Source organism: Tauraco erythrolophus, chromosome 26 (assembly GCF_009769465.1).
Source record: "Tauraco erythrolophus isolate bTauEry1 chromosome 26, bTauEry1.pri, whole genome shotgun sequence".
Lineage (NCBI taxonomy): Eukaryota > Metazoa > Chordata > Aves > Musophagiformes > Musophagidae > Tauraco > Tauraco erythrolophus.
In genome coordinates this window covers 2,189,815-2,216,664 of record NC_141490.1, presented here as the reverse complement: position 1 = coordinate 2,216,664, position 26,850 = coordinate 2,189,815, and the positions used below count along the sequence as shown (strand labels likewise).

Sequence of the window (26,850 nt, the reverse complement as noted above, 5' to 3'; positions counted from 1 at the left end):
CACCTTTTATGCTTAAACAAGGCGGCTGGACTGAAATTTAATAGTTTTGTGATAATATTACTCTAAAAGGAAGAGGATAGACTTCAAAGGATCTTTCTTTTCAGTCTTAGTAACTGGACAAGACACGATGCATAAAGATCTTGAGGTGAAGCTTTGATAGACTGTTATTTTCTAGAAGATACTAGGTAGTTGGGAGCAAAAGCCTCAAACTTAAGTTTTAGCATAAGTAACGTAAAAGAAGGTATTAATCAGATAAAATGTCCACTGAGGAGGTTGCAGCTGAAGAATGCCATACCAGTCAGGCTCCATCAGGTTTGACATCGAATTTGTTCTTAGCACTAGCAAGGTACACCTTCTTCGTTCTTCTCAAAGTAGAACTGTAGATAGCTGGATTGTTCATGTACCCTTTAGGTTTTGCTGGTTTTTGAAAGTATCATAAGGACAGGATTGATACGCTGTGCTGTCATCAAATAAAACTTGCTCATTATCTGTACGGTGAAACATCTGTGCATTTGTAAAAATTAAATACAGCTTTGAATTGAGGATGGAATAGTGAGCTTCCCTCTGTATACTTCCAGCCCCACAAAACTGCCAGATTAAGATGCCTTATAGATGTCTGCAAAAATCATGCCGTCTTGATGGTAAAGCTACTGTGTTTGAACCAGATCAGGTAGGAGAGACTGTTATTTTGAAGTAGGATGTAGTGCTGGTTTGTCTTGCTGGTGGACAGTAAAATATGCATTGACGTCAGAACTGGCTGATCAGCATTCAGTTCGTGAAGTGGGTCAGGTTTGTTTCTAACACGCTCATACCTTTCCTTTATCAGTGCCTCTCTCCTGATTATCTCCTTTGCTCATATTACTCTTATAACAAAAGATCCATGTGGTTCTCTGAAGCCAGGCAAATTGAATTGTTGGTGATTTCAGAAGAATGTATTAATTATAGCTCTGAAGCTAGTATCCCTTCTAAAGGATCTTTAGAGGTACAAATTAGAGACTACCTCATATTGCTAGATGCACAGCAGAAGTTGCAGTGGCTCTGGCAGGGAGATTCCATTTTTCAAATTGCAAAGCGGTCTGAAATCTTAGTCTGTTTCCATTTTTAATGAGAAAACAGATACCATTTAAATGATGTACAAGGGTATATGGTGATAAGACAAGGGGCAATGGCTTTAAACTGAAAAAGGATAGATTTGGATTAGACAGAAGGAAGAAATTTTTTGCACCGAGGGTGGTGAGGCACTGGAACAGGTTGCCCAGAGGAGCTGTGGCTGCCCCATCCCTGGAAGTGTTTAAGGCCAGGTTGGATGAAGCTTTGGGCAACCTGGTGTAGTGGAGGGTGTCCCTGCCCATGGCAGGGGGGTTGGAACTGGATGATCTTTGAGATCCCTTCCAACCCAAACCGTTCTATGTATGTTCAAAAAATTATACCTTCTAAATTCAAGATTATTCTAAAGAGGGTAATGAGGTTGAGAAACAAAATACCGCAAACAGTGAGAGCCAATATTTGCAGATTGCATAAACACAGAGTTTATTCAACTGAACACAATGCTGCAAATGAGCGTATTTTTTTAACGTGCAGATCCAGGCAAATGTTAAGAAGATAAAGATCACTTCATTATGTAATCTCAGTCCTCTGGTAACGAGTCCAATTGTAGTCCTTTTAGAATTCTCTTGCTGGCATATGTTTTTTTGAGGGCTGGCACATTTTTCCCTTAAATATCAATAATGTTCTTAAAATCTGTTTCTCTGGAATAAGAAATCTTAACAGTGTTCTTAGGTTAAAAATTATCATCTTTGATCCAGAGTGATTATGGTAGATCAGGAATTACAAAGTAGAGGAGTGAGAACAGAAAGAATGAGACACTAGTGATTGTTTTATGCTTAATTGAATCCTGGCCATTCTAACACTCCAAAAAGTGGGACAACTGAACTGACAGTGCAATAATTAAAAAACAGAAAAAACAATAGACTAAGTATCCAGTATCCTATCTAAATCCTGAACTTTCTTTGAAATGGCTCTCATGGATGCTATTAATTCTTGAGTTCTTAAGAAATGGTTTAACATCATTTGAAGACTAGAAAGCATAATAGAAACAAAAAGAGGTAACTGTAATAATTTCTCTACCCTAACAAATAATGCTTATCTCTGCACAGGTAATTATTTTGCCCAACAGTAGAATATAATTGGATTTCTAAAGATAAGAGCAGATTGTGGAAATATGCAACACTGGTTTTCAGTCCTATGTTACTTTCTAATTAATACTGGACTTTTTCATGTACCTGGCTCTTACTGTGCTTTGTATTGTCAATGCATGCTGGTTTTTCAGCAGAAATTCATAACTGAAGGACACTGGTGTTCCTTGCCCATGAAAAGGGAAGAAATTGAAGTTTTAGAACTGCAGATTAAAGACAGGATTAAGGAACCATTTTTCAGGTTTATTAAGACCCATACTCCTCGACAACGTGCACAGACTCCTGAGGAATACCATATTGGGTCAGATCTATCTAGATGTGATGGGGAGAACATACCAGGCTGGCCCTTTTCTGCAGCCTATTCCCCTTGTGCTCGTCCCTACCCCCAAAACCCAGCAGCCAGTATTGTTGTATCAGTGCTTATACAGAGTGCATCCTTGGCTACTCCTTCTAGTATCAATTTATATAACTTTCATTCATAGATTGGCCTAATAAAAATTCACCGTCTATACTGTCACAAGACCATCAGATGCAAGCCACTTGCTGCTGTTTCACCCAGTCAAGCACTGCCTCAACAGCATAAGTTCTGTAATTGTATTGCTCAGATAAGTAGCAAAGGAAATAGCCTTGCAAGGATCATGCTATTCACTTTCTAAGATATCCTTGCTCTTGAGCTACTTTTGGTAACCATAAACAAAACTATTATCTGTTATGAAATTAAGCATGTAGAGATAACAGTCAAAAAATCAAAATTCTAATTGTTACATAAACCTGAAGCTTCTCTTATATTGATGTCATACTTAAAGACTTTGTTCTGTCTCTTGCTGTTCAGATTTGTCCGTGTTTCTTTTTGAAGTAGCGTTCACCAAACAGCTAATTTAAATGTAGTCTGGATAAGCAGAGAGTTTCACTTTCTTAGGAATTTAAATCTTGTGTATTTCCAAGCAGGTCATTCTTTCTCTAGCTGTGCTTACAAATACATGTACGAGTACTTGTGAATCTGATACTAAGATTTATGAGGGTGGCACCTGAGTAGGAGCTACAGTTCAGAGATAAAGATTGATGCTTATCTGCAGTACTAAGAGGATGTTGAAAATCTGACAAATTCAAGATAAATGAAGGGAGAGATCAGATTTAATGACACCTACACAGATGGCAAAATGCTTCTGAGAGAAGAAATTGCTTCATGTCTTCTGAAGTATTGTCAAGGTTGCCAAGCCAATTATGCGTGAAGAAAAGTCTCCTCTAAGAGAAAAAAAAAATTCACAACAGAAGTCTAGCTGTGATAGGAAAAAGGCAGGTGACATACAGCAATTGGGGCATATTTTTGGTAGAAGATTTTGTTTCCCCCTCAAGCTGAAGTTGCAGTTGTTTCAGAACTGAAGGAGGACATAAAAGGACGGATAACACGAATGTTATATTCAGTGTTTCCTACGTAGATTTGGAATCTGAGCTGACCTTGGCCGTTTGCACCTCCAGAGTACAGTGACATGCCAGGATGCCATTGCATAACTGTTCATGCAACTGTCAGGCATTCTGTGTGCTGACACTGTTAGGGATCTCGTGTGTGGTCTGACCTTCAAATAGTCTTCTGGCATTGTAGCCATTTTACTGATAGGCAGTGGGGCTCTTCTTCGATTATGGACAAGTCCCAGAAGTTCATTGCTGTGAGGCTCAGTATCTGAGTTTTTTACTTTGAGCTAATACAGTGACCTTGGACTGGTGTTGGAGATTTAACCTCTTCAGCGTTACACCTGTACCAGATACGTACAGTAGTGTAAGATGTTCTCTCATAACAAAGTATGTTAATTATATGGAATACAATATTAATTCGGGGACATTGTGTTAAAAGGGTAGAATGAAGCTTAAATATTTGTCTGTGTGATTGTTGACATTGCAAAAATAGATGAGGGATAAGAGTGTCATGTGTCATCACAGAAACGACAGCTCATCATTAGCAGTCAGCACACAGAGAAATCTCTAAGAAGCTAGAGTGATTGGAGATCTGATTTAATCACTCACTGTTTCCAGCAAATCAATCATTTGTATTTGAACTAGAGTTTATCTTTTTAAAGTCCTCAAATTTCTAGTCATATTTTTAAAGGAATCAATCCACCAAATACTACTATTCTGCCCTAAAAGATTATTCTAAATAGATCTGTTAAGATAACTCATGAAATGTAACAGTTTCGAAGTTTTTTATGCCCCAGAGCAGTTTGCTTAAGTCCAAAGGCCTTGATCATCATCTTTCTTTAGTAGATTTTCATGAATGGTTTCTTCCAAACTCAAGCCATGGGCTGCAGCTCCTTATTTTTCACTAGGATCACTTTAGCAGAATTCATGTCAGATAAGCCCTGTAGTTCTAGTCTTGAAAGGAGGATAATAAGGCTATCTAGTGACCAAATCAGCTTTCCTAGAACAGAGGTGTACTTGTTCAGAACAAAAGCATTTTGGGGAGGAAGAAAAAACGGTAAAGCTGCAAGGATATGAGGGATGTACCTATTCCTGCTTTTTTGTGAATGCAAATAATGGGTATGGTTAGCTTGAGATGGGAAGTGAAAAAGATTAATCCTACAACTGTGAGTGACACTGAAGAGATCCATGGATTGAATTACTGTGAGCAGATCTTATTCATGGAGTGTTAAGGACTACAAGTGAGCTTTGGAAAAAGGAAGGATAACATGAGGATAGACTGACATTAATTGTGTTTGTGTAACTGTGGTTGATCTACACTTACCAGTTGCTTACCTGAATAAAATGGACCACCATTTACAGCCAGTTTATATTATGAATGCCACCCAGTAATATTGCTACTAAATGGAATAGAGACTGGTTTTTTATCTTACAGTGCATGTTACCCACTGTAGAGATTTCCGTACTGAGAGCTGGATGGTTGCATAGTCTTGATCCTCTATTATTTATTCCTAATTAGTGCATTTCATTACACATCTAAAAATACCTGCTTATATTAGTGGTACTGTTTAACACAATGGAGAGTCAGCAGTGTGATGTAGTAAGGACGCAGAGGCAAGGATGGTATTAAATTAGAGTAAAATTGCTTCAGACTATCTGACTTGATGTCTCTATGCAATAGGGACTGTCATTTTGCTTTTCACTATTGGATTGTTAGAAATGGTGACTAATACTGAAGTCCCAGGGGACCCACATCTGGTCCAATATTAAGCCACAAAAAGAAACATTTAGAAGAACTCCTTAGTTGTGGAATGGTGAATTTCAGTTGTAGGTTAAAAGGGCTGTAGACAATCCCAGTAGCAGAGTTTCCTTCCTAACAAAAGGCTTTGTGTTTTCCCATGCTTGTTGCTTTTGGCAGAGTTCCTTGCTCCCATCTCCAAAGTTGATGCTTTTGTTGTCAAAATTTGTTGTGTATTCAAGGCTAGAGAGCACCTAAAGAAAACTCAGGAAATCTTGGATCCAGTACTGAATCTCAGATATCTCTTGGCAAGTAAATAAACTCATATGTATGCATGATTGTCAGTTTGTTGAATTTTAGTGTTAGCTGTTTATAAACTTGGATTTAGCAAATTGGTAGAAGTTTAAACAAAACTCCTACAGGTTGTGAAGTTTTGCAGAGTGTTTTAATAATTACATAGTTGTCTTGAAAATAGCAGTATAGGATGTTCCGCATCCCAATAAATATTTTCAGTGGGAGTACTGATAAAAGGATTTGTGATACAGCCTTTCATGAATGAAAGTGAGCTTTCAGGCCTAGTCCATGAATATAATGATTCTTTGTCATGCAACTGGATTTTGGAGTGACTTTCCCGTTAATTTCTCAACAGATTTTGGATTTGGAAATTTCTATAAGAGTGGTGAGCCTCTGACAACATGGTGTGGAAGCCCACCATATGCAGCCCCAGAAGTCTTTGAAGGACAGCAATACGAGGGACCTCAGCTGGATATCTGGGTATCATTATTCTTTTTATAACTGGATTCAAGTCAACTTTTAGGAAGCTGGATCGAAGGAATCATCTTTGATTTTTTTTCTTAAGCTGCAGACAAGCTTTTCTTCTTCAGCTTTATTTCTTGAGTGTCATAAAATGCCTCTTAACATTGAATGGAATTGAAGTTACTTATCCAGGTGGCTATTAAATGTACACTGTAGGTGTATGTTAGCCCACTAGAGGAAAAACTGTATCTCCTCCAAAAGCTCTCCTGACTGAATGCATGAACTTTGCTTTTTTTTCAGTGCATTTAGTATCTTCAGTGTTAAGTGGGAATTGAACTTGTAAGGCTGTAAGTTCTTTATGAGATTAAGGGCATTCTGAGCTACTGAAACACAGGAGAGATGACTGCCTTGCTCTTTCAGCTGGAAAAAAGCACATTTGTGCCACAAACATTTCTACTGCAGGCAGCTGCATGTTTTTGAATTGATGTGTCTCCATACGTACTACTCTAATGGAAGAGGATAAAGAGCACAACCCATGTTCTTAGGCAGTGGAAAAGGGACTGAAATGAACTGAAGTTCTGTGCACCCTTCATGCATTGTCAGAGACTGCTTTTCATTCCTAATTTGGTTTCGTTTGGGGGTTTTTGTTTTTTAATTTTAGTATTCTGGTACCTACAATGACAAATTCATATCCTAAAGGAACCAGAGACAGTACAATTTGGCAATGTCTGCTCTGGCATCAGGTTTGCAGTGATAATATTGCACAGAGCATAACAACACAGGCACTGACGTTTTGGTTAGAGCCTGTTACATGAACAGGGCAGTTCATGGAAAGTCACCTTTCAGCTGCTAATCTAATTTAAATTAATCTAATTGCATTAACAAATAAAAACTGTGCTTTTACATGCATATATTTGTGTGCATGTATCTGTCTGTATACATACACAGATATATATGTAGCTAGCTAGATTTTTTTAAAAAAAAGGCTACAGCCTTTCTGAACCTTTGGTGTACATAAGCATTCAGCAGACCTCAGCTACACTTACTGTTTCAAGTAGCACAGGCACTATTTGAATGTCAGAAGTGAATCTCTGAACTTTGGTAAATAGTCTTTAAATATGTAAGATCCTAAATCGTTAACAGAATCTGCCTGCTCACAAAAAGCAGCACACGTGTATTTATATTTAAGATAAAAGCATCATCATCTTCAGTTATCTTCTGAGTTAAAGATTCTGTATCTCTTTGCAACATCCAATCACAGAATAGGTATGCTGAAAGTGCTAAACTTGCAGGAGGAATGCAACAGTCCACAGTTCAGTTTTGGGCAGGTTAAGGAGGGAAGAAAGTGACTTAAAAAAAACCCAACTTATTTTTAAAATCTCTGTGTACTTACAGAGTTTAAGGTAAATGTTTAATGCCTGCTTTTTCCCCTTGAGAAATCCAGTGCTGTGGCTCTCTATGCCAACTGATTGGCATGAGGGTCTGGTGTTGTTTATTTCATCTAGTGTGGCACTGTATTTTTTTGGCATATACTGCAAGACTCTTTCCACTTACAGTGCCAATTAACTTCCATACTTTCAAAAATGAGTCTGGCCGTTGGAGGAGAACTCTTGTCCAGATTGTCTCCTTTTGCTCTTATTAAATAATCCCTCATGCTCAGCACTGCACACAGAAGTGCAGAATTATTAGTGGGTGTTCCCCTGAAGCTGACTGTTCATGAAGCTATCAGTGTGCCTCTTACCCCTGCTTTTGCAAATTGGTAAACATAAAAGGTTAGAGTTTCTTATTTTGAGCCGCTGCTGTTTGAGGTTTGTTGTTGTTTGAACAACATTAAGATGAATAAAAAGTATCTCTAATTCTCACCTGAAGTTGGGGCTCACTTTTCAGGTATCATTCAGTCATCTGCGTGGAGCTTCCTGCTAGCAGCCAGAGTCTCTAACCCATTACACTTCAGCATACCTGCTTATCAGCACAAGGTACTACAAGCCTAGCTATTTTGGGTTAGCGGAGTGTTCTTAATGTTTAGGGATATTCGGAAATCAAACTCCTTTTTGTATAAATTTCCTGTTTCTACAGAGCATCATTTAATTTTTTTTCTGTGACAGGATTTGGCTAGCCAACTTCTGAGACTTTGCTTGTATCTTGAAAAATGAAATTAATATTCTCTTTCTTACAGAGCATGGGTGTAGTTCTTTATGTTTTGGTCTGTGGAGCATTACCTTTTGATGGACCAACGCTCCCCATACTGAGGCAACGTGTTCTTGAAGGAAGGTTCAGGATCCCTTATTTTATGTCAGAAGGTAACAATGTGTCCGCTTGTGCTCTTGGTGTGGTAAACCTTGAGTAAATTCTCAAATAATATCTGTTGCAATACAGCAAAGGGTGGTGTGTCTGCACGCTAGGTTATGGCATGGCAGACTATTTGTTTTGCAAAGAAACACAAATAAGCCTAAGTGAACTGTACGCCTCTGCAGTTGGGTTGGCTAGCCTAGCAGCAGCCTACTTTTCCTGCACAATGCATGGCAATTGCAGTGTGGCTGTGCCCATGGGCAGGGAGAGAATTGAAATGGAAGGTGAAGGATCTCTCATCCTACCCTGAACAGAAATACGGGGATGCAGAGGGAGAGCTGCATTTGTGTGGCAGTTAGCTTTCATCCTGCAAGGCTATATACTTTTTAACGTGCAAAGAAAATATGCTGAGAGCAATACTGCTGTCAAACTTAAGTTGTGGATGAGGGGGTTTCCTGGTTTTTGACAGCATCTGCTAAACAAAAGCAAGAAAGTGCACAATGCCAGGTTCTCATTGTCACATATCTGGCACTCCCACATGTGACTGAGATATCTCTCCCTCACTTAATTGCCCTATCTGTTGGGTTTCACTCTCCCTCATGCCTGTTCAGACAAGAACAAGCATGGCCATTTTTACACAGGATATGATGGTGTCCTTCAGCTTCACTATATTAAAGGGATTCTAAAGCAGATTACTTCAAACAACCTTCCTGAATCAAATCCTCTTTTGATATACTACTTTCTGTGCATTTTTTTTAAAGGTAATTAAAAATACGGGTTTTAGCCCTGTTTTAAGGGTTCCGTGGCGTAAAACATTCTGGTCTTCCCCTTCTTCTTTCTGGTGGCGTTGCACACCACCTCTGAAAATAGCCACTACAGTGTATAATGCACTTGGTTACTTTTAGCAATGCCATTAGGGCACCACGGCAGCCGCTCAGCTTACTGGGCATGTTTTTCAGCCGGTGCTGAACTGTACTGTGTTTCTGTGACTTTGCTGACATAGGAGTGTGAGCTAGATCCAGGTACCTTTGTGTGAGTTGGAGATCATTGCTGTGACTGCAGTTAGATAGGCTGTTTCATGGGCTGTTAGCTGCTCCCCTTGCTGGTCACATGGTGATGCAGGGAGTGGGGAAGGGTGTGCCTCTTAGCAAAACTGTAAGAGAGATAAACAGGAATAAATAGCTAGATTTTTCATAAGTACCCAAATGGACTGACGTATAACAACTGTATTATAGCCATATCATAGTCAGTCAGCTAGAAATGCATGGCAGATAGATAAACTCCTTTAAAGGAACTTACATTGACTTTCTATCATACACAAACTGCATGTTTATCTCTCCTGTCCCCATCTTCCAAAAACCAACTGAGAACTGAAGAAAAATGTCATGGTTTTAACACTGTTCAGCATGTAGTAGTCAGAAAGCAGCAATGGTTTGGTGTGTTCAGAATTATTCTGGCACCTAAACCTATTGATAGAGCTTTGGTCCTGAAATTAAAACAGATAAACCTGAAGATCCACTGGCTGCTATTCACAGCTACAGAGACATTATTAATATTTACTTTTGGTTTTGTGACTATTAATGTGGAAATAATTAAAAAAAAAATCCCAGACACTAGCCTTAGTTTTGCCAATCCCTTGTTTTATGAGCCTGGACAAGCTATTTCAAACTGTGCTGGAAAAGGATGCTAATTACTCCCCACCACACTCCACAGTGGTTGTTTGAAGCTTTATCAGTTAACGTCAGCACTGTACTTAGAACAGCACAAGCAGCTTCAAAGAAGTATTAAATATTACTATTAATGTGGGAGCCGTGTAGAAGTAATGGCACTGTTAACTATACCATACATTGAAAGAAGTTGAGGTTTTGTCCTTTTTAATGTGACTCTTAATCTTGTTTTGAGAGATTGTTTTAGACTTCAGGAAATCCATTTAGCACAGAAGTAGTAAGGCAGTTTCCTGTTGTCATGCTCTGTATTGGTAGGTCTCAGGTGAATATATGCAAGTACCACTTAGCAGGTTGGTAACTTCTTTTTTTTTTTCCCAACAGAGTGTGAACATCTGATTAGAAGAATGTTGGTCCTAGACCCATCCAAACGGTTAACTATTGCTCAGATCAAGGAGCACAAGTGGATGCTTATAGAAGTTCCTGCACAGAGACCCATTCTTTATCCACCAGGAGAGGAGAATGAGCCTTCCATTGGAGAGTATAATGAGCAGGTCTTACGGCTAATGCACAGCCTTGGAATAGACCAACAGAAAACTATTGAGGTAAAATAGACTCAAACTGGTATTTGTCCCTGGAGGGAAGGTCTACTGTTTTGTTTTTCTTACTAGAACGTATTATGTGAGTTGTTTTCAACAGTTAGAGGGGCGGGGGAAACAAAACTGGTGCTATATTTTACCTGGTCGGACCCTAGCAAGGGCAAACATTTTAAACACGCTGTGCTGCTGCCTCACTGTCCTACTGATGTCTGTCTGTGCCAGCAGACTGATCAGGAAGGAGAGACTCCCCTCCACAAGGTTTCCTAAAGATCATCCCTAACAGAGATAAGGTGTCTGTGCTAAGCAAACTGCAGGCAAAACATTGTGCAGCAGGCCCACGGACAACTTCACCTGTGTGCCCTATGCTGGCTGGCCACACCCAGCTATGCAAGTACAGGGCATCTTTTGCCCATAGAGGAAAATATGTCAATGAAAAGGCAGCACCGTGAGAGAAAGGATACTCCTCCATGTCAGGAATCTGAATTACAACCCATGGAAAATAATAACTTGTTCTAGTCACATATCCCACGACTAGGTACTGATCTTTCAGTGTATTAACTATTTACTTTAAACAAGCGCACACATTTCAAAAGAATTTGACATTGCAATTGCTTTAAGCTAGAGGATGCACAGAAATGCAGCAAGCACTACGTAAAAAATGGTAGCACAATAGGGCTGCCTGTTACAACGGGGATACTTGCTGCTGCTTACAGTTGATCATTTCTAGAGATTTGTTTGTTAGCTAACTTGATTCTTAAGCACATAAGTAAAATAAAGGAGCCGTATGAGGTTCCACGCTGTTAGATTTCCTGGGTGGGGTTGTCAAACGGAGAGAGAGGAGGGGAAGTCAGAATTGAAAGTAAATTCATCTCGAGCTTTTAAGAGGGTGGACAATTAAATTCAAAAAGGAGCATAAAAGCAGTAAGCACTTGAATGTCTCTGTCCAATCCCAAACATGCTTCTTACCAAACATAAATGCCAAGACTCCTTATGGAGTTAGCACAATCATTTCCTTTAGGATGGTTGATACTTAAAACCATTGTGGAGGTTGGCAGTTTGAGTACTTTCTGCTAAAAGAGGCTAGCTTCTCTGCTTTGCAGAGGCTCAGTTCCCCATTGCTTCAAGTGACTTGGAAGGGCCACTATATTCAAGAGGTCCTGGAGCTCAGTGCCTTCTCCAGGTTCAAATCTGAGGGTTCAGAGTAGCATCTGAATGTTAGCTACAAGTACTGTTACAGCCTAGAACACAGCAAGTTCCTGTGAGCTTGCCACTAAACTAAGGTTGATGCTTTTCTTTGCCTGACACTCTGGTTTGAAACTTTCTCAATTCAGAACAACATTTGCCTACCCCATTGCCTCTTAAATATCTTCCCCTGCTGCCCTGACAGCAAATCTTTCTTTTTCCTGGTCTTGTAGAACATAAAAAATAATGCATGTTTGGCTGCACCCACATTTTTGTGCTTCTTTTTTTCAGTCTCTGCAGAACAAGAGTTACAACCACTTTGCTGCTATCTATTACTTGTTAGTGGAAAGACTCAAATCACATCGGAGTAGCTTTCCCGTGGAACAGAGACTTGATGCTCGTCAGCGTCGGCCAAGCACCATTGCTGAGCAGACTGTAGCCAAGGTAAGGTCTCATTCCTAGCAGAGGTGGGCTTAAGCCTGTGCAAGACATTCTTCTCTTTCAAAATGGTGGTTTTACATAGTTTCACTTAGAATCCATTGCTATTTTCTGATTTCTGTAGTATGTAGACTTGCAGCATCATTTTGGAAAGATTTTTTTGGATTTGCGTCCTGTCAAAATTGTATGATGAAAAATGAGTTGTCTGGCATGCCTCCTACAACTGGCTCCTGCTGCCTCCTCTCCACCCACAGCAGAGGGAAGAGGAGTTCGGAGGGAACTGGATTAAGTTTTAAATGAGAAAGGGAAGTTGACTGAATTCTGAAGCCCAAAAAGCAAACAATGGTTTTGGCTTTAATGGGTATCTATGTGGTTTAACCTTAACTCCCAGTTTATTTCCCAGTTAAAGGGAAAGTAGCATGCTTGTGCTTCTAATTGGAACGCTTCTATTTTTAAGAGTTTCAAATCTTTTGCTAGGAAGTCATGGGTTAAAATGTTAGAGGAACACCATTTCTGGAGGCTGTGGAACACTTGGAGTATCTGTAATGTGATTGACAAACAAGCTGCTGAATTTATTGAGAGCCATGCTAGTATGGGGGCTAAAAGCATGCAGGCTCTACTTAATGTTACAGACATAGTCACTCTAAAAGGACCTGTTGAAGATAAAATTGCTTTCTCCCATGCTGTTTTCTAGATACACTTTCTGTCTCCCATGAAACGAACCATGGCAGAGAATAGTAAAGAGGTACCCAAAAGAAAATATTAGGATCAACCTATCAAGTTAAGATGCCAATTCATTGTGATATCTGAAGTACCCGATAAAAATATCTTTGTCATGAGACTCTAATGTCTCAAGACTCAGAGATTTGCTCCTAAATAATGTAATTTCTTTTAAGACTTGCACTGCTTTTTCCTCCCGTGACCCAGCAAGAGTCCAATTTCATGGGAGGCTTTGTGGCATGGCTGCAAAACCTCTATGTGCATAAAGCCAACGTGATGACTAATTGATTTAAATCTTAAGGATGTCACGTGTATTTTACCAAGAGCAATTCTGGGTGCTGCTTAGAACTGGTGCCAGCCCTTCCATTGAAGAAGGCTGTCCATTTAGTATCCTCTCTATTCATACTGACTGATCCAGCACACGCTCTAAGGCTATTCAGTCTGCTTATTCCCTAGTAATTTTAATCAGAAAGGTCATGGATAGGATAGTTTATCGTGTCTTATTCCAATAATTCTCAAGATATCTCAAGATACCCAGACATTGTAAAGCTTTTGATTTCTATTAATGCATAACTGGAAACATGAAAGACTTGGCCTAAGATGACTCAGATTTATCATAGTCTCAAGTAAATATTCTCTCAAGTTCACAGCCTCCTAGGTACTGTATTGCTGTTGTATGCTTGGACTCCACTTCCAGGAGATATCACAACCATACTGCTCTTTTCTTGCTTGAAGCAGCAAGATTCTGTTTGGTTTTGGATTCTTTTGAAATGAAAGCCAAATCACTTCAACTATAACAACATAGGTCCAGAAACAGTATGACCGAAAAAGATTAAAACCAGCTATTTTCTTAGATAGATAGTAATTCTAATGATAGAAAGACACAGTATTCAAAAGCAGATTAGTAGTTATAAGATGTATTAAAAGCAGATGGAGATAGATGAACAAGGAGGACGGGAAAACCTCCTAGAAGGTAGTTCTTTATTATAGTAAATTCCTGTTACTTTATAGCACTATTACTACGTTTTCCTCAGGACTGCAAGCAATCTTGCAGTTATCCTGAGTAACAAGATAATTTGTTTTCACACATGGTGGCACCGCAGGCTCCTGTATAAGGCTGCTTGTTTTCTTTTGGACAGCCGAGTTGTGTGGATACTGCACTTCAAGAAATTAAGGTTAAGAAATAGTGAAAACCACTGCTTTCCTAATTGTGCCATGCTAGTCTTCCCTGAGGCATACCTCTCCCTTCAACAGTGGTTCCTCTGTTAAAATATCTTATTTCAGCTCCAGCCTGCTCTATTCTTTGTCATGCTTTTTCCTACAGGAACCAGTGCATGTTAGAAAAGTCACTGAAACTAGTGCGATGCCTCATGGGAATATTAAGGGGCTTTGTACTGAATAGAAAAAGAAATTCTAGCACGTCAGAAATTGGAGGGGGCAGCAAAGGGTCCCAAACTGTCTTTACTGCTAGTAAGTGCTCAGGTTCACTAAGTAGCTAGCTTAATGACATTTGAGGTTTTGTGTTTGTGTGTTTTGTGGGGGGTGGTGCTTTTTTTTTAAAGTCTAAAGTAAATTTTATAATTCTCCTGCTTTGGAAATGGGCTAGGTACAGTTTATTTTTAATTTGTGACTTTGTATGTTGTTTTCTACCTAAAATTGTTCCAGTTTTGGAGTTCTTAACATCTTTTTTAGGCACATGCTGTGGTACCCTCAGTTAACTTGCATTCACAAAACACAAGGTTGTTGCAGTCTCCAGGTCTTCCCTCAGTTTCAGGAGCAGAAGCCTTTTCATTCCCTCCACCCAACTGCCAGGGAGAGACAGCATTTATGGAGGAAGAAAGAGTTGAGACACCAAAGGTACAGCTTAAAATCACCCTACTGTTTTAAATGTTGCCTTTTAAATTACTGCTTAGTAAAAGCACAGCTAGTGGTAGTAGCTGTAGCTCTTCAATTACTAATTGAAGATCAGTTCCTGCTGACAGGGTAGATGGAGTTCATCATCCCAGCACAAAGCGCTGCGGAGTCAGGGCCAGAGCACTTGCTAATCCAAACTAATGTCACTTCATTGACCTTAGTATGCCTCCTGTGTCTTGACACTTGCAGGCAGCTGAGCTGGAGAACACTGCTACTTCTCTCTGCTTTCAGTAGCCTTTTCCTCAAAAGACGCAATGTTCTCAGCCTGCTCCCCAAGCACTCACTTTTAAGCATGTGCTGTCCCAAAACTCTAGTATTCATCAAGTTCTCATTCCTGGGTAACCTCTCAGAATAGTCAGAAAGTCAAAGTCAAATACAAAGACTTTTTAGTATCTAAACACTTGATTTGTACATTTCTTATACTAGCTGGACAAAACACATTGTGTCTGTTTCCCTAAATCTAAATATTCAGAGTGTCAGAGTTCCAGGTATTCCAGATTCTTTTCTATTTCTCTCTTGCATATAACTTTTGACAGCTGTATCTTTTTTTTGATCACTTAATCTCCCTCTTGTGTTCTTTGCTTGCATTCCAATCTTACCACACTGTGACTTGTAAAAGAAAAATCAACCTGCAAGAGTGGGAGTTTTTTTCTTCTTCTTCTCCAATATATTTTTAAGAGCCCTGAAGATTCCTCATATATAGCTTTTAATAGAAAGGGTTCAGTGCTGAGTATGTAGAGTAACCTGCTCAGCTACTTATCCAAAAATTCAGACAAATGAGAACAGGAAGGTATAATGGAACCTTAACCATAAGCTTCCATTAACAGCTAAAACTATTAAAATGCCATGCACTTAAAACTCCGTATCTCTGCAGATTTCATAAGAAAACAGCCAGGAGAGTTACATTTTTGTTAATTTTTTGTTGAATGGTAAATAGCCAGCTCTGACTGTCAAAAACTATTAGAACTGCAGCATCTCAGATAGGTTGTATCAGTTCTCAGCTAGGCTGTTTCTGTAAGTAGGAGTGCCTGTAAAACTTTCGCTGGAGACCATGTAAAATTGCAGCTCCATCTAAAGGGTTTTGTTTCCTGTGATCAGACTGGAAGACTTTGTGTAGGCTTTCCACACCTCCACAGTTAACAGACTTAACTGAACTCAACTAATAGGATGTGATGGCTCCACAGCCTTACAAATGTACAGTTACAGCTTAACTCTCTGAAGGGAGCTACAGTCTGATCCATTTTGCCATGCAACCTTGAGGTCTGTGACCATACTCGGCAGGGTAGCAAAGAATAAGTGAAATACACGGGAGTCAGCAGTTAGAGGTTTTGTGAGGAAGGGGAAATAGCTTAAAAGAATTATGTTTATAAAGTACATTATTATTCTCGTGAAGTTTTTGTTGTTCTCTCTCCTATCACATCACATTATAACTTTAATTTCAGCATACTGTATTTCGCCTGGTGCCAGCTAGGGGTCTGATTTTGCCATTACGCAGCTTTTATTGCTCGCTTACTGGTTAGTTACCAACACTAAGAGCGTGGCCCTGGTTCTCGTCATAGTTTTAACTAACTTCTTGTGTGGTCTTTTACAGCTGGAAAGCAAAAAGCAGTTCAAAGACATTTGGAATTTAACATTTCAAACTTTATTTTGCATCCCCCCCTTTGCTTTTATAGATGCAGTTTGACTAAAGTAGATCAACAAATGGTGACTACAGTGAAGTATCAAACCACAATTGACTTGGGAATATTTGGTGGTTTAAGTTTATAGAACATGTCTGCTAAAGAATTCTAAGCTCTGGTCCATGTGCCATGGTAAACTGCAGAACACCAACTGCCCACATGGTATTAGTTCTCTTCTTCCTTTCCAGCAGTTCACTAAATAGTCTTTCCAGTCCTTTTTCTGCCAGATCAGTAGAAGGCATTTGAATGAGGAAGTCACACATGGGAAGTAAGGCGTGCAAGAAATTAAGCTTAAAGATATAATCCATAAAATTAAATTTAATTATAATAGAGGCAGCATATCCAGAATTTTCCTGTGCAACTATCGTCATTTTACTGATGCTCAAAATATTTATAGCTATTTTTTGATTTAAATATTTTCCTAAAATATTACCATACAGTCTGCTTGCAAGACCATTTGTTAACAGCTACTGTTAATGCAGTGAAGTTTCTTTTCCAAATACATTTGTTTTCAAAATACCAAAGAACTTTGAAGAAAATTCAGAAACGGTTTGATCCTACCTGGAGGGACTTGTTTGTCACATACAATTTCTTAGCAAGTCTTACTTACCTCAGTAGATTATAGGGAGGTTCATGCATTTTAAAGAAATCTCTGCCTATCCTGTAGACTGAAGACAGCCTGGATATTTAACTTTGGGGTGCTGTTATGCACACATAATGGAAAGCTGTGCATCTTCTCCTTGTGCCATCTAGGTAAATGGCTGCCTGCTAGATCCTGTACCTCCTGTGGTGATAAGGAAAGGATGCCAATCACTGCCTACCAACATGATGGAAACTTCTATTGATGAAGGAATAGAGACAGAAGGAGAGTCAGAAGATGACCCTGCACAGGCTTTTGCAGCCCTTCAAGCAGCTCGCTGTGGGAAGCGACGTCACACTCTGGCAGAAGTTACCAATCAGCTGGTGATGATGCCAGGCACAGGTATGGAAGTTAGCAGACATCTCAAAGCTCATTTCCTGCTCTCAGCACTCTCTCTAATAAGTCCAGGATGAAAACCACTAGGTTTTAGGAGTGACAAGCACAAGACAGAGTTTCTTGGTTTTGTTACTTAGCGTTTACTGTAAAGGCCAAAGGAAAAAAAAACACACAAACACAGCAAGACACCCCAAAACCTCCTGTACAGACAGCATAAAACAAAAGCAGCAAATATACAGCTGGCTACAGTCATGTACAACCCCAAGAGCAGCTAATAGCAACTGGTAAAGTCTGGCAAGTTGGCGCCGCCTTTTTCACATAACTAAACGTCCCCAAATTGTTCATCCCCTAAAGATGTGCTGGCAGAGGAGGATAATGGGGAAACAAAAAGTTCTGGATTCTCAGGTATTCCAGAACCAGCAAGATGATCAAGCCTTTCAGCTCAGGCTACAGTCTTCTCAGATTTGTCTACATGGGGAAAACAAAACAAACACAGATACACCACCCCAAAACAAAACAAAACACCCACACAACACTACTCTTCAAAGAAGCCAGTGAACATCATCTGCATAGCATCTTATCACTCCGATAATGTAAAAACCAATAGCAAATCCCTATTCTGGTACTGCAAGTGTAAATTACAATTACTTTATGAAACTTGATTTTTTTTGTTTCGTTTCCTCCAAGAGTCACTGTTGGCAGGAATAGCTTGAGCCTGTGGCACTTCCGTTGCTTTGATAAATAATTGCTGCTCTTTCCTTTTTCTGGCTTTTGGTTTTTGTCACAGGGAAAGTCTACTCATTGGATGAGAACTCATCTGTGGGCAGTATTGATTCAGAGTATGACATGGGATCTATTCAGAGAGATATTAAATTCCTGGAAGACACCCCTTCCTTGAAAGAAATGGTGCTAACTAACCATCAGGCACACAGAATGACAACACCTTTCATAGGTCTGAGACCTGCCAATCCAGCCATGCAAGCACTCACCTCCCAAAAGCGAGAAACCCAGAACCGCTCTCCTGTTAGTTTCCGAGAGGGGCGCAGAGCTTCTGACACATCTCTCACACAAGGTAATTACAACCATCATCATGACACATTATACCTAGACACGGTAGTAAGTGTACTCCTTACACAGAAGCACCAAGCCACCTTGTGACTTGGTTGTTATTCAGCTTATCTCACATTTGCTGTGCTAACCAGATATGAATTAACTGATTTTCTGACAAGGGTTTTGCTCAACTCTTCTCCAGGAATTGTAGCATTTAGACAGCACCTCCAGAATCTAGCACGAACCAAAGGAATCCTGGAACTGAACAAAGTCCAGTTGCTGTATGAACAGATGGGATCAGAAGAAGAACCTTCTCTGACATCAACTGCCACCCAGTTGCAGGACCTCATTAATAGTCCTCCGCAGGTACTTAAACCAGAAATCAAGCTCCATCTTTCAGGTCTTAATGCTTTGGGAGAGATCAGGAGAGGATAAGATGTTCTGGAGATGTGAGAAGAGCTATTTTACAGATAAAGGTCTCTCTTCTCCTTTCCATCTTCTGCAGAATAGAGAAACAGGCATTTGCAGGCTAACCTTTACCATCCTCATGTTGTCAGTGAGATGGCTTTGTTAGCTTTCCAAATCCAACATTTTATTATTGCTTTTAATCTAGAGGATGTTTTGGATTTAACAAAGCCCAATAATATCTTTCCCTGTTGGAGTTGGTCTGGTATAAGTGTAAGAAGTGCAAAAGACAAGTGATAACAGTTAGCGTGATTTGCGTAGAGAAACGCTAAATAGCTTTTACCAGCTCCCTGGTTACTTGTTTCAAATGGAACAGGTCACAGCAAACAGGAATAATAAGTTTCTGTTAAACCCCAGGAATAAAATGGGAAAGAAGTGCACAGGCACTTTAAGCACCTAATGCTCCAGATGAAGCCTGCTGTTCTTAAAGCTCCAGCTGTTACTTTCTTACTGCTGGAAGACTTCAGTTTTGACAACCACAAAGTTGTAATGTTTTCAACAAGAATCTCTCACTTGATGTAAACACACTGCAGTGTTCATGGTATTCTCACGACAATTCACTCCCCTCCCATGTCAGCACTCTCCAGCTTGCTTCAGATGCGTACTCCGTGTGTATCCACTCCACCACTATATCGAAAGCTTTTCACCTTCTGTTTTGAAGCTGTGAAATGAGAGCTGCACAAAAGCACATTCAGAGTTTAGACTGTTTTCTAACCCTGTACGTTTACTACTTCAGAGGGCAAGTCAGAAAATACATTATATATATATCATTTTAGTACAGATGTAAACGCTTGCCCTTTTGCAGCACAGATAGTTGAAAGCTTTGTAATTTAGGCTCTTCGCCATGCAGTGAAAGTGGTGAGTGACATCAGAGACCAGTTGATATGGCAACTATGAAACCTTTGTCAGGGGAAATCCTTAGAGAAAGGGTTGAAGTAGAAAAGCCTTTTCTGGAGATGAAACCTGTTCCTCTTCTCGCTGCAGGAGGAAGCATCTCAACAGCAGCAGGAAGCTGCATGTGCACATCCCCCATTATTATCCAGACGGCAGAGCTTAGAAACACAGTACTTACAACACAGGCTCCAGGTACCATACCTCCCCTCCACTGAATTAAACCAGCTGCTGTTACTGTACAGCAGACTACCCTTTTAGATCTTATTACTAAGGAAAATCAGTCAAAGGCTAAATTTGCAGAGAACAGCTGAATTTGAAATTATGCTGTATTTTTCTTTTGTCAGACACTGACCCTAATTATGCAAAAAGTATACTCCATTACCGCTGTTTTCCTACTCAGTCTGTTATTGTACAGTGTTATTAAAGCAATTTGAAGTAACTGCTAGCGAATACCTATTATCTGCGTTGCACCCCATAAAGGTTATGCGTTAGCATCTGAGGAGCCACTTATGACCCCCTGGGGCTTACTTTTTCTCCTCTCCTTTTTTTTAAAAAAGAAAAAAACAAAACCACAAATTTTCATATAGCATTAGTTTATAAAAACCTGTTTTTTTCCAGCTTGCAGCTTCTCTTTCACTTGGGAAGAAATCTTTCCATGGATTTTTATGGTACAATCTATCATGCAATGATATTCCTTGTCTAACGGTTAGAAGCCAATAAGCAGTAGTGGCTGTGGTTTGAGATAGTAGCTGTGTTGACAGCCTCTGAAAACGGAGCTGAGCAGTTACACTGTCATAAGGGTAGACAGTCTTTTCACTTGCTTTTGCACTAATGTATTAAATCAAATGCAATTTAAAACAGCACTGCTTTTCTTGCAGAAGCCCACTCTACTATCAAAAGCTCAGAATACTTGCCAGCTATACTGCAAAGAATTGCCCCGGAGTCTGGAACAGCAGTTACAGGAGCACAGGTAAGAAGCCTCTGAACTATGCAGACTATTTATTCTTACTCTCAAGAGTAATAAAAGAACTGGAACAATCAGTGTCCATTTAGAAATTCTTTGAAAAAAAGAAAGCTTCATTTCAAAATTTGTAAGGACACAGTCCTTTTTAGAAGAGTGACAACAGTCCTGCCATATGCTTACAAATTTCCGTGCTATGAGCTCTTTATCAGCTAACACTACTAGGGTGCAGGTAAACTGCAAACACCTGCATGTTTCATTTAGCACTAACAGGCATATAGAAGCATAGGAGGAAGCTACTCTACTTGCTTACTTTGTTGTACTTAATTTCACCGTCATCCTCCCAACCACCCACTGTTTAACACCTATATATTGCAGTATTTATCGTAAGTCAGAACATGGATCATGTATTTCTGCTGGGAAGCCCTGCAGTCATTTAGGTATTTCCTGTCTCATTCCCATGACCCAGTAATTTTACTGGGGCAAAGTAAAGTAAATAAAATTTTTCTTGTCCAAGATCAGTTTAGAAGTGCCACTCCTCTGAAAAAATGACAGTCAAGAATGAATAGATTTGAAGTGTCCCCTTATAACTGTATATATTATAGCAGGCAAGAGTTTAATTGCCAAGTTAAAGAGCTTACAGCCCTTTATGAGCTCATCATTTGGTAATTGTTAAACAAGTAAGCAAGATAGATACTCAAGACAGTTACTGTCCCTGAGTTTTGCAGAAGAATCACGGAAGAAATGAAGATAACAACCTAGCTACATGCTGGCTAGATGAAAAGACTGAGAAACAGAGGTATAAAAATACTACTTGACTTCAAGAAAGCATGCAATCTGTCATTACTTTTTAGTTTATGGCCACTCCTGACAAGTGTAAAGTTGATTAATGCTAATTAAGAACTTAATTAACAGTATGCAGAGCAGCTTGGTGTACTACTTTAAGAATAGGAGGTCTGCATAGAGAAATAAGCTGGGAAGCAATAGATTCATTTCTGAACACCGTCAGCTTGCATCAGTAGTAGGTTTCCTATTTCTGCATGCTTTGGGAATTGGCTGGCAGGAGACCTCGACTTTATCACAGAATTTGTCACAGGTAGCTATAACCTGGCATTATGTTGTAAATTCCTACTGTTTGTAAAGAGTCAAAAACATGGAGTTTTATTCATAAAAGTTCATAGGGAGCAGTGCAGTTCAGAGAAAAGTAATATGGAAGGGAAGGAGGCTTTGTTCATTTGCATTAGTAGCCAGCAATACTCAAGTGTTCAGCTCCCAAGTTCCACAGAGCAGGCTTAAAATAAAAATATAATGCATCTTATTCTTAGCAAACAAAATTAAACTGTGCATGAGGTTAACTTAATTGCACAGGAAAAATTCACTAGGTGATTAAAAAGCTTATCAAAAGGAGGTCTACAAACTGAGCCTCTGCATGTTTGCTGAAAGGTGAAGATTCTGGTCTGCTGTAAAATTTAATAAACAAGATTGCCCAGGAATTTTCCAATTCTGTACTTCACTTTCTGCTGGAACTGTTTGAGTGACAAGCATGCAGGACTCATGCTAGCACCTTAACACTGCAAAAGGCAAAAATAATTGCTGTTTATGTCCTTCATTCAGGCTGCATCAGAAGCGACTCTTTCTCCAGAAGCAGTCCCAGCTGCAGGCCTATTTTAACCAGATGCAAATAGCTGAGAGCTCATACCCAAGGTCAAATCAACTGCCACTTTCATGCCAGGAGGAGCAACAACAGCAGCAGCAATCAGCCCAGTTCAGCTTGCAGCAGCCTCTGAGCCCTGTGATGGAGCCTTCCTCAGAACAAATGCAATACGACCCCTTCCTCAGTCAATACCAGAAGGTACAGCTGGATCCACTGCCCCCCTCCCAGATCACCAGCTCATCGCGGTTGTCATCACCAGTTCAGGTGCAGCAGCCACCACAGTCCTTACAATATTCCTATCAGACTTGTGAATTGCCTGCTGTCACCTCTTCTGAGCCAGACTACCCAGACCAGTGCCAATATTCCATGGACCCAGCACAACAGAGCAGTGTAGCATTGCCTGACAGCCAGAGCAGCTCAGCATCTCATGAGTCCCAGTCAAACTATGATGCATTAACCCTCTCAGAATTGCCTGGACTCTTTGATTGTGAAATGATGGAGACTGTAGATCCCCAGCACAGTGGCTATGTGCTGGTGAATTAACACCATGGGGCGACCAACATGAGAGTGGAAGACAGGACAAATGGAGAAGCATGTGAATTTTTGGTTTTTGTTGCTACCCCAAAATTCATGGTAATTTTTAAACCCTTGAATTAACAGGGGAACTAAAAATGCACCTGACTGGAAAAAAAGCAGGAGGTGGTGAGAAGTGTTTAGCCACTAGCTCCTCTTGCCGGTGGCAGGGGCTAGAGAACAGATAGTGCAGTTTCATCCTATAAAGAACTAGTTTGCATAGGAGGCAAAAAAAAACAAGTTGTAGAGGAAGGAAATGCCCCTTCTAAAAAAAATGGGAAGTTTGTCAGCATTCATCTAACATTCACTTGGAGAAACAAGAATGAGTGCACATTGTATTGTACTTCTTGGCAATAAAAGCAATAGTTTTAACTGAAATTCAGGGTAGATTTGGGTCTGCGCTGATGGCAACTATAATACTCTTGAAACAGTTGCACTTAGGCATCCAATTGCTGGTCAGGCTACTGATCTGGAACTACTCCAGGGTAAGTCTCGGAGATCAGGCATCTATGGCAGCCTCCACTTCCTCCTGCTAGCAAGTAAACAGTATTTCCCAAGCCTGCCAAGGAACTCTTAATTATCCACTAAAGGAAGCTTCTGGATCTCTGCTAAGTGACATCTTGACTTTGTCAAAAGATACGTGGAACTGACACAGGGCATGACAGTGGTTTTCAGAGACCTCTGGGTGGGGATCAGAATACTAAAGGATTAGCTAACAAAGCTAGAATGTAAGTAGTACCATGAGAAAAATCAAGAGCTGCAGCCAGTGGCATTAAAAAAAAAAAAAAATCCACCTGAGTGGCTTTTGTATTCAATCCTTTTGCAGGCAGGCCTTTGTGGAGGACACTGTCTTGGAGAAGTTCCGATCACTGGAAAGAATCCATCTGTCCTTCTGTTGCATTTTAAAAACAAACAAACTGTTTTGAATTTGCAGTACGTGTTGCTGGTGGTTTATTGAGCTTTGTATATTTGGACAATTATTTAGGGTTTTAGAACTTAAGGATAAAAACCAATGAGCTTAAAAAAAAAACCTGTGAAGTGATAGTGCTGTGCCTTTTTCAGTTCTTTATCAGCCTATATGTTTTTTTCTGAAGAAAGTAGACAATACCCCATTTATATCGTTACTATAGCCAAAGTCCCTTCAGAGCACACGTTCCACCGTGTGGAACATGATGTTTAACTTTCTTAGTGTTTTGATTGCTTATGTATATATAACATTGAAAGTATTACAGCAATATTTAGCATCACGAACTGTTGATGTATACACCATTTCAATACTAAATTCAACAAGCAGTTGTCTCCAGAACTTTCAGTCATGAAACACAAGTCGGAGGAGGATTGTTTAGGAATCTGCAGAAAGTTTAGATCACTAGCTTGGGTTATGTCTCTACCCTTTAAGTATTGTGGGACATTACAGGATGATGGACAAACAAGGCTCACAGATAGATGGTTCAGCCCTTTTCTGAGCAAATATTAAGCACAATTGCAGATTCATTAAAGCACAAAGAATGGCAGAGAAACTGTGCTGGTCACATACATAGAAAACACCACTGTTTGCTGGGAAGTTTGGTGAGCTTAGGTCTGTGATAGTACTAATAATGAGGGCGTAGTCACCAAACTCAAAGTTTGGGTATTCAGGGCATGTGGTCACTTAAAAATGGAACGGGTTGAACAGGTAGCAGAAGGAAGAAACAAAGTACTTCTGGTATTTGGTTCTTCTGTATTTGTCAAATCACAGATCCTACCAAGCTCAAAAAAGGAGTTCTCAAAGCTGCTCTCTTTTCCTTCACTAGGAAGGTGGATAATCAGCCAGCATTTAAAGCAATAAGACCACATTTAAAATGTGGACTAGTACGACTTCAGTCACTGCGTTGTAGGCTGTGTGAAGGGAGGGAAGGGTTTAATAACTGACAGAAGGCACCTTGCTTCCTGTATGCTACAATTTAAGAGGCAACTCCTGTTGCTATGTAGCATGCTTGATTCTGGTCCAGTTGTGCAGCTGGACTTGCTCTATAAGTGCTCAGCTTCTACCTCTGATATCACAGTGATTCTCAAGGCATCAGCAAAGGCGAGTTTAAAGAACAGGGATCGCATCCATACATTACTTAAATGATGCAAGATGAAGAGGGCTAGAAAGCTCTACTTTAAATAGCTGAGAGAGATAAGAAAGGTTTTTATTGTGTGGTTTCCCTTCAAAAGGAGACTCCTTAGACACAGTAAATAGCTATGGAACACAGAAACCCCTGTGACACCTTAAGTGACTAACAAAGGGAAACAGCTTGGCAAATACTGCAGTGTAACAGACCAGGCATTTCACTACTGCAAAAAAAAAGAGAGAGAGGCAACAATGAGTCCTGTCCTTTCATTCCTTCTTCCCTACCCCACAGCATAATAAACACTTTCTGGAATTTTAGTATCTGACCAAGCACTCAAGGAACTATGTGGTGAAAACTGCTAACAGGACACACACCACCTATGGAGACGGGCCCAGTTCTGCTCCAGGAGCTGGGTTACTGCCACAACTATAATCACTTCCTTTCCCATCCAATTCCAGGATACTGTACATTCCAGGACTCGAAGATAAAAATAATTCTCTTACTGAGTCCTGCAATTCATTTATCAGGATGTGCCAACTAGTCTAAGCTCATTTGAGCTTTGCAGTGCTGGTAAGGGGGAAAGCTACAGTGTTTTTTAGTGTAGTTTAGACTGACTTTTCCCCTTAACCAAAAGCATGTTTAACATTTCATGTAATTTCCTTTAAGCCAATTAGAATAAAAGGCTTCTAATGGCTTCTAATATAGCAGAGCATCCATTGAGCACCACTTTGTACTACTTTGAAGTGGCTTTTTTGTTCAAATCTGTTATGTCTAACATTAGAGAACTGTGTACACTACTGTTAGAAGAATTATTAGCTTTATTATCTTGTATTACAGACTCCTTTGAAGAGACTTTGGTGTGATGTATATGGGGTAAAAATTTCATATGGAGAAAAGTGCAATATGTGTGTGTGGTACGTTCTTTAATGTATTTTTTTAAGGAGTTAGAGGGTTTAGTCTCTGCTTTGGGATAAATGCACTAGTTTTGTGAGCTCCAGTTTGGCAAGTTCATCTGTAGTATTTACATGCAACTGATATGCTGGACTCTGTAAAGCAATTACAGTGTATTAATACAAAATAAAGAACATGTGCATTTCATTTTTAAATATCTAGTGAGCTAAAGCAGCTCCTGCTGCCTTTGTTTTCTTAGCAGCCTCTTTATGTATTATATTGAGGTCATTTTCTCTCTAAGGCACCAAGCTGCAAATGCCAAGTGAAATTCTACTGCAAAGGCTGGATTTTCTAAACTGAAGTTTGCTTCCTATCATTTTGACGTACTTGGGGTAGTTGATACCGCTGACTCTTGAAGGCAAATATGAACAAACAAAGCATTCTAATAGTTTTGACCAAAAAAAAGCTGCATTTCTTTACTGTCTGCTCTGCCATGGCATGTCAAACACTTGACAAGCATGCCTCCAATACAGGCAAGGTCATCTGTCAGTAGCATATTGCCTTGACCTTGAAAGAGGAAAGTTATTCTCCAAACTACTATCAGTTTTGACATTTTTTCCATGTTAATAAGTATACAGTATCCAACAGGTTAATGCTGATCATATAATGTTAAACCCTAGGAATAACGTGAAGGGGGTGGGGG

The 26,850-nt window shown here is 39.8% G+C and overlaps 1 protein-coding gene across 2 annotated transcripts in view; it reads left to right on the top strand.

Annotated features, from left to right (window-relative positions):
- The window catches only part of SIK2 (salt inducible kinase 2), a 51,480-nt gene extending 25,126 nt beyond the window's left edge, over positions 1–26,354 (top strand). Inside the window, exons 5-15 of one of the 2 annotated variants that reach the window (XM_086626951.1) lie at positions 5,996–6,120; positions 8,279–8,402; positions 10,440–10,660; positions 12,128–12,280; positions 14,687–14,851; positions 17,341–17,569; positions 18,351–18,635; positions 18,816–18,979; positions 20,063–20,164; positions 20,851–20,942; positions 22,548–26,354. In XM_086626951.1, the coding sequence (XP_086483077.1) occupies positions 5,996–6,120; positions 8,279–8,402; positions 10,440–10,660; positions 12,128–12,280; positions 14,687–14,851; positions 17,341–17,569; positions 18,351–18,635; positions 18,816–18,979; positions 20,063–20,164; positions 20,851–20,942; positions 22,548–23,130 (2,243 nt within the window). In that variant the 3' untranslated portion in view covers positions 23,131–26,354. The remainder of the gene's footprint in view (positions 1–5,995; positions 6,121–8,278; positions 8,403–10,439; positions 10,661–12,127; positions 12,281–14,686; positions 14,852–17,340; positions 17,570–18,350; positions 18,636–18,815; positions 18,980–20,062; positions 20,165–20,850; positions 20,943–22,547) is intronic. The other variant, XM_086626952.1, reaches the window with a different exon arrangement.
- Positions 26,355–26,850: the final 496 nt, after the last annotated feature.